Source organism: Leptonychotes weddellii, chromosome 10 (genome assembly GCF_054177405.1).
Source record: "Leptonychotes weddellii isolate Sample4059 chromosome 10, ASM5417740v2, whole genome shotgun sequence".
NCBI lineage: Eukaryota > Metazoa > Chordata > Mammalia > Carnivora > Phocidae > Leptonychotes > Leptonychotes weddellii.
This window is the reverse complement of record NC_138378.1, coordinates 49,055,058-49,063,171: the sequence shown is the minus strand read 5'-3', so window position 1 is coordinate 49,063,171 and position 8,114 is coordinate 49,055,058. Positions and strand designations below refer to the sequence as shown.

The following is an 8,114-nucleotide window of genomic DNA, read 5'->3' as shown; positions in this document are numbered from 1 at the left end:
TCTGTAAAGCTCCCATGATTGAGACAATGTGATACTGAACAAAGACAAAAGGACAAATAGACCAGTGGAACAAAGTAGGAGTTTGGAATAGACCCACACATGTATGGATACTTATTAATGACAAAGTTTACATTACAAAGCAGTAGGGAAAAGATGGCCTTAAAAAAAATGGCCCTGGGGCAATTAGGGATCCATATGGAGATAAAGTGAAATTGAACAGTACTTCACATTATATCAAGCCAGGGAGTATCATAGGTATGTATGGGAGTGGGGAAACAATAAAGCTTTTGAAAATTATATGAGAGAATATCCTGTTACTGTTGTGATAGGAAAATATTTCATTAAAGGAATGAAAAGGCAAGCCATAAAATGGAAGAAGATACTTGCCTCACATAAAACTGAGAAAGGTCTAAAAAAAAAAAAGATAGTCCCATGGGAAAATGGACAAGAGACTTGTTTAGGCAGTTTACAAAATAGGGTATCCAAATGGTCAATAATCAATAATCATATGTGTTCAAAAATATATATATGAGAATACTCGTAAAAGCATTGTTTGTCATATCCAAAATTCAGAAATAAGGCAAATACCCATCAAGAGTAAAATGGATAAATTGTTATATATTCATGTAGTGGGATATTATACAATGAATAAAATGAACAAACCACAGCTACGTGAGGTAACACAGATGAATCTCCAACACAATGCTAAGCAAAAGAAGCTAAATTTAAAAGACTACCTATTGTATGGGACGCCTGGGTGGCTCAGTCGGTTAAGCGTCTGCCTTCGGCTCAGGTCATGATCCCAGGGTCCTGGGATCGAGTCCCGCATCGGGCTCCCTGCTCCACGGGGAGCCTGCTTCTCCCTCTGCCTCTGTCTCTCTCTCTGCCTCTCATGAATAAATAAAAAAAATAAAATCTTTAAAAAAAATAAAATAAAAAAATAAAAAATAAATAAAAGACTACCTATTGTAAATCAAATCAATCAATCAATCAATAACTGACTACCTATTGTGGTAGTAGGTACACTCCATTTATATAGGTAAGACTCCATTTATATAGAGTTCAAGTTCAGGTGCAACTATTCTGTCAACTCAGAAGTTAGGATAGTGGTTGTTTTGTCAAAGAGGGAGTTAAGTAGTGATTGTTGGGGGGTGGAATATGATGTGGTTTCTGGGGTTTTAGTTCACGTTCTGTTTTTTGACTTGGGTAATGGTTATACAAGTACATTCAGTTGTGATAGTTATTGAGCCGTACGTGTAAGAGTCACGTGCTTTTCTCTTTTGAATCATATCCCAATAAAATATATTTTAAGCATAAACAAGGGAGGTAGTTGTGCACTTATCTCTAGAGTTATACAAACATTTGTTGGATAAGATAAGAATATCAGATCCCCAAAAGATTGTTACCTCTTGACCTTATAAGTCCTTCTAAAATTCTGTGAATTAACTTTGCTGATCAAAAAACCTGATTAGAAACTCAGACAGCTGTCTAAACAACAATGCCTCAGTCTAAGAAGATGCTTCTTAAAAACTCATCCGAGCAATTGAGGTTGAGACAAAAATGGATCCTTTATATCTAGAGAAGTCTGTTCTGCTGAAGCCTTAGATTTCTGCGTTCATTCCTTTGTGTTTCTCCATTACCCTTTGGGCATAGGTAATTAATATTATGCTTGTTTTTCAGTAACAAGTTTGCATTAAAAATAAGTAATAGAACTATGCTCTTCAATTGGTATGTCCCTAGCCCATCTTCTGTAAGACCTGCATTAATGTGTATTAGCCTTCTCAGCTTTAATTTATCTTATCTATGTATTTTATTGTACTATATATTTTTGTAGGCCCCCTCAAAGCCTTTTTGAAGGAGTTGGAATAAAACCCTATCAGTACAGTTGGTTCTCATTGTGGGCAGTAGTTATGTTTTTTTTTTTTTTTTTAAGATTTTCTCTTTTTTTTTTTTAATTTTTTTATTCTTATGTTAATCCCCATACATTACATCATTAGTTTTAGATGTAGTGTTCCATGATTCATTGTTTGCGTATAACACCCAGTGCTCCATGCAGAACGTGCCCTCTTTAATACCCATCACCAGGCTAACCCATCCTCCCACCCCCCTTTCTCTAGAACCCTCAGTTTGTTTTTCAGAATCCATCGTCTCTCATGGTTCGTCTGGGCAGTAGTTATGTTTTATAAAATTGTCATGAACACGGATTTGGGAATACCGAACCCTTACTCCTAGGGGAAATGCAGGATTAGGTTCTTGTGAGCTTCTGGTCACAACATTTTCATTAACCATTCGATACATAACCTTGTTTTATGTATGTTTCTATTTGAAGACACCTTATTTAATATATGTTGTTTCATTAACACTCCGCTCCTGGCCAACAGCACCGTAACTCATGCTTGAACAAAGCTCATCTGACATGACTTTTCTTTGGAAGGCACATCACAGCTTTCTTTTGCTCAGGAACATTCGACATCACTTCAGACCCATGCGTGGCGCCATTTTAAAGTGAAGTCACCAAACAGAAAGCACAAAAATATGAAAAATATGTCATTAAATAGACCATGGAAAGGACGTTTGTTTACAGCACAGGAGCTGAAACAAGAAGGCATGGCATCGCCATGTTCAGCCTCATCTAGGAACCTGTGCGTTGGGGAACTCAAATTTTCCCCGACTTTGCGCATGTCTATGAAAAAGTGTCATGAGTATTGGCACCGTGTTTACAAATAAATTTTAGCGAGTAGGTGACTTTGCAAATATGAAATCCTTGAATAATGGTGATTGACTGTATATACATACATATTATAAATGATGTCTTTGAAAATATTTTTAATGAAGTGTTTAAAAGACTAGGACTTAATAATTAGCAAAATGTAGGTAATTAAGTTTCTGTTGGGAAAAAACCCAATTGTGTATTACCTTTTTTTTTTTTTAAAGATTTTATTTATTTATTTGAGAGAAAGAGAATTAGAGAGAGAGAGACCATGAGACGGGGGAGGGTCAGAGGGAGAAGTAGACTCCCCGCTGAGCAGGGAGCCCGATGCGGGACTCGATCCCGGGACTCCAGGATCATGACCTGAGCCAAAGGCAGTTGCTTAACCAACTGAGCCACCCAGGCACCCTGTGTATTACCTTATTAATAGAGTATTAATAATAATAAAATGATAGCATTATAAGCTACTACAGTTTTTCTTCCTTAAAGAATACTTGTGTGGAAAAAAAATAATTGCATGAACAGACTCTGAAAACCTGTGCATGACTAAACTCATTTTGAATAATTTTAACACTGAAGAGTTTTAGAAGTTTGAGTTATTTTAAAATATTGAATACTCCTTAAGTGTTATTCTTTAAGCTAAGATTCTTAATCTTAAATGATATTCTTCTTAAATGATACTATATCTCCAAAAAGGAAAATTTAGGATTCCAGTGTTTGTTGAATAGTAAAAGATATTCTTTTTCTAACCTTTCACAGTGATTGTCGTGAAGAAAAAATAAGGAAGCTCACACCTGGTGAAATGGATGAAATTCGAGAAATATTATCCAGAAATCTCTATCAAATCCGTCAGCGAGTGAGAATAATTTATTTAGCAAAATGTTTCCTTGCCTTTGGCTAAAAATATGCCTTCTGATTTCATGCTACTCAGTTGTAGCAGAGGTCGCCCAACCATTATGGCTACCTTTTGCATGTCCTACATCAGGCATCTTCTCTTCTCTGAGAGTCCTATCTTGTTAGGGTACCACTCCCTCTCGGACACCATGGGGAAAGCCTGGAGTCTCCCAGGAGTTCTGCTACTATGGAGATAAAAGCATCTGAGTTAACTAATTGTGGCTCTCTTTTAATTATTTTAATGAAATTGCTTTATAGCTTATAGAAAACTTATTAAAATGTATTTAATCTTTCTTGTTATTCGTAAAGTGCTATAGTTTCTTCCTTTAATGTATCTCCTGAGTGACTTCTTTCACTGCTGTTCCATTGTTTTTGTTTTTGTTTTTGTTTTTAATAGAGATTTTATTTATTTATTTGTGAGAGAGAAAGGGAGAGCACAAGCTGGGGGCAGAGGCAGAGGCAGAGGGAGAAGCAGACTCCCCTCTGAGCCGGGAGCCCGATGTGGGGCTCAATCCCAGGACCCTGGGATCATGAGCTGAGCCAAAGGCAGCTGCTTAACCGACTGAGCCACCCAGGCGTCCCTGCTGTTCCATTGTTAACACTTCATTCTACCAATTGGCTAATAATATAGCTAACATTTTGAGGGTGCATACAGTTGGCCATGCCCCACTGCAACATGTATTAACTCAATCCTCCAAGTGGTGTTGCTATTGTTTCCATTTTATAGATGAATAAATTAAGGTACAGTGAGGGGGGAGGTGTCACACAGTCCACATAGGATGTCAGGAGACTTCCTCACTACTGTTGGGGTCATTTCTGTCCCTTCTTGCTGGTCTCCCCAAAGGCTGTCCTCATTCCATTACTCATTACTGTTGTTCCGCCTTTTTCCCTACAGCACCTTTTTTTTTTTTTTTTTTTAAGATTTCATTTATTTATTTGACAGAGAGACAGCAAGAGAGGGAACACAAGCAGGGGGAGTGGGAGAGGGAGAAGCAGGCTTCTGTCAAGCAGGGAGCCCAATGCGGGGCTCCATCCCAGAACCCTAGGATCATGACCTGAGCCGAAGGCTCCCTGCCTTCCTAGAAAAATATGTATTTATTCTATCAGAAAATGAACTTGATTACTAATTGCAATTCATTTTAGGAAACTTATAAAACTAAAAATGTATGCCATGCGCAGCCCTGGTTTAGAAATTTTACTGCTTCAAGTACTAGCATGTGGTTATTGCTGATTCTAGCAGCAGCTTTTTCCAGTTTGACAACCCAGTCGAAAAGAAGTGTTCTTAACTTAATCAAAAGGACATGGCACCACCAAGTGGCTCAAAGTGGTTTGTTTTTACACCAGTAATTCCTATTCAGTAGAGAATGTATAAAGATGAATTGTATTTTTTCCCCAGCTGTTAATGATGGCTAAATACATACAAAGTAGTTCAAGGTAGATAGAAGTACTTGATAAATTCTATCATTCTTTCGATTTATGAAGATCACACTTTGCAGTGAAAAATAACTTACAGACTTTTATTAGAAGACAAGTGCTTTCAAACCTGGAATGAATGTCAACTTTTTTTTTTTTCCCGCATGTTAACTTTTATGCTTTCTATTGATTTATTTTTCTGCTCTGCACATTCGTTAAGTGCCTCACTCAGGTGCAAAGCCAAAGCAACATAGTAACATTTTGGGATCTCTAGGGTAGCAATCAGTTCTTGTAAAAGGTCTCTTGTGTTCTCATTTCAGACTTTGTCCTACAACAGACACAATCTGACGGCGGACACAAGTGAGCGACAAGCCAAGGAGATTCTAATCAGACGGAGGCACAGTTTGCGAGAAAGTATCAGGAAAGACAGCAGCTTGAACCAGGAACGCAGGGTAACTGCTGTTTGTTACCGTTTGTCTGGGACGAGGAAGGCTTCCAAGAGTAGAGTCAACAGCCATTCTGGAGGCCCTACTGACAGAATGGGCACTGAGGGTTGATTCATGGGAATTCTGGGACGCAAAGTGTAAAGTCTTTCTAGATGTTTCTAGAACATCTGTTGTGTTCCAGGCACTGTTGTAGGCACTTGAAATATGTTGGTGAACGAAACAGACCAAGATACCTTTGCTTGTAGAATTCATATTCTAGTGGGGAGAAGGTGCCCAGCAATGGAATGCGTTATCTGTTACGTTAGTAGGCAGTGAGTGCTGTGGAGAAAAACAGTGCTTGAGGAGGGAGACTGGGAGGACAGGAAAGGGTCAGTCAAGTTATAAATCTGAACAGCATGGCTGGACCAAGCTACATTTGGAAAGTCTAATTTGATCTCCCCAGGGAGAGGTTGCAGCCCAGAGATGGGCAAGCTGCTTGTGCTGGAACTGTAGAATCACAGCAGCTGGGGCGTGCGAGTGTCCACCTTTTCACTTGGCACAGGGCACTGTCAACAGACAAGGAAAATCATTTTTAAATGACATTACGATTGATTGATTTCACACAGCAGACATTGCATCTTAGTATTATTTTTTTGAGTATAATTGACACACAAGTCTGTGTTAGTTTTAGATTGCATCTCATTTTTATTTATTTATTTTTAAAAGATTTTTATATATTTATTTGAGAGAGAGAGAGAGAAAGAGCACAAGCAGGGGGAGGGGCAGGCAGAGGGGGAAGCAGGCTCCCCGCTGAGTAAAGAGCCCGATGCCAGGACTCCGGGATCATGACCTGAGTCGAAGGCAGACGCTTAACTCACTTAAGCCACACAGGCGTTCCTGGATTGCATCTCATTTTTAATAATATTCTGTATTGGGTCGTCAGAGACCAAAATGGTAATATGTGAACAAGAAGATTTTTTTTTTTTAATGTGAAAATGTGGCAGAACTGATGAAGAGTTAACGTAGAGATTGTGGCATTTGAATTGTCAGCCAATTAGCTTTGGTAATACTTTTCATTCTTTATTTTTCGAGACTCACTAAAGTAATTAAAACTTAAATATGCTACATTTTTCACATATTTTCTTTTTATATGTATAGGTCCTACTTCTTTTTTAGTAATACTCTTATAAATAGGTGTCTTTATAGCTTCTCTTTAAGAAGACTCAGTGTTTTTCATTATTATTTCATTATTCTTCTTTCTAATGGTCCCACTTTATTTTCATTTTCCTTAATACTGATTTCTATTACATTTTAGAAGAGATTTAGTTGTTTTAAGTGAAATAATTATTGCATGGAGCTTTACTCACCATCCCCACAGCTCCTCACAAAGTAATTTTGGAACAGAGAAGTACGATTTTAATTTTTAACATCAGGGTTTGACATAAGATTTTAAATTTTTGATATACAATAAATGACATCTACATAGTCTAAATAAGATTTTCCATGTTTTCCACAGGCTTCCACTTCAACCTCTCGATATTTGTCCTTACCAAAAAACACAAAGCTTCCAGAAAAGCTACAAAAGAAAAAGAATATGTCTAATGCAGGTAATGAATTCAGTTGGCGCAGAATGAGTAAATTTATCTACTAATGTTCATAAAACAGAATTTCCCCATTCTTTGTCTTCATTAAGGATAATGAGGTTAATGATTTGCAAGTCTAAAATAAGACTATGGTGACTTATTATTAGCATCATAAGCTTTTTGGATGGAGCTTCTGTACATATTAAAAGTAACTGAGTCCATTATTTTCCATAATAATTCTACTGGATATAGCACAAGCAAATGCTGTTACCTGTGGTTAGTGAACAGGTAAACAGAAAGTTGTAAATTTGCAAAGGTATATTTAAATTTTTACAATTTTCATATAGGCAGCCATAAATTTTACTTCTGCCCCAAATCATTAAAGCTTTGGCATATAAAGTCTAATATCTCTTGATTTAATGATAATCTTTATGTAGTCTCCAAGCCATTTTCTGTGAAGCCCAGAAGAAGTATATTGGGATACCATGTTAGTAAAATGTGGGATGTAAGAGTACCCCCCCTTTATTTTTGGTTGTTTATTTAATTAACCAAGAAGAGGAAAGTCTGGTGATGGCTGGTGGTGATGATGGGTGAGATGAGAAATGAGAAGGGAGGCCGAGCAGCACTGAGTACTTAGGGCAGGGCCATGTCACCACCGCGCATCCACCAGAGCATGCTTTCATCCCAAGAATCCCAGCTCCCACCAGCTGTCCTCCCCACCGTTCTCTAGAACCTGAATTTTGACAACCAGCTAGTTCTGATCCTGTGTCCCATCAATGATCCCATTGTTTGGAAAGTGCACATTGGTATTTCGGCTCTTTTATGAAAATAAAAAGGAGATAAAGAAGGTTGTCTCTGAGATTCCAGATCAAGTCACGAGTTTTCATTAATAGCAGCTAATTGCTGCTCTTTCTGTGTGCCAGTCACAGAGCTGAGCCCTCCTGGGAGCATTCTGCTGGGGCAGGTGGGAACCCAGGGCTGCTGCCGCCTGGGACACTCACTTTGCTAGCCAGCTCCACCACTCAACTAACGCCTCTTGAACTTCAGTGACTTCCCCTGGCAAATGGGTGATTGTGAGGATTAAATAGG

The 8,114-nt window shown here is 38.1% G+C and overlaps 1 protein-coding gene across 1 annotated transcript in view; it reads left to right on the top strand.

Moving 5' to 3' along the window:
- Positions 1-8,114, top strand: part of SLC9A2 (solute carrier family 9 member A2) — a 98,097-nt gene that overhangs the window by 83,924 nt on the left and 6,059 nt on the right. Inside the window, exons 9-11 of the mRNA XM_081832301.1 lie at positions 3,470-3,566; positions 5,338-5,469; positions 6,959-7,049. Coding sequence (XP_081688427.1) covers positions 3,470-3,566; positions 5,338-5,469; positions 6,959-7,049 — 320 coding nt within the window. The remainder of the gene's footprint in view (positions 1-3,469; positions 3,567-5,337; positions 5,470-6,958; positions 7,050-8,114) is intronic.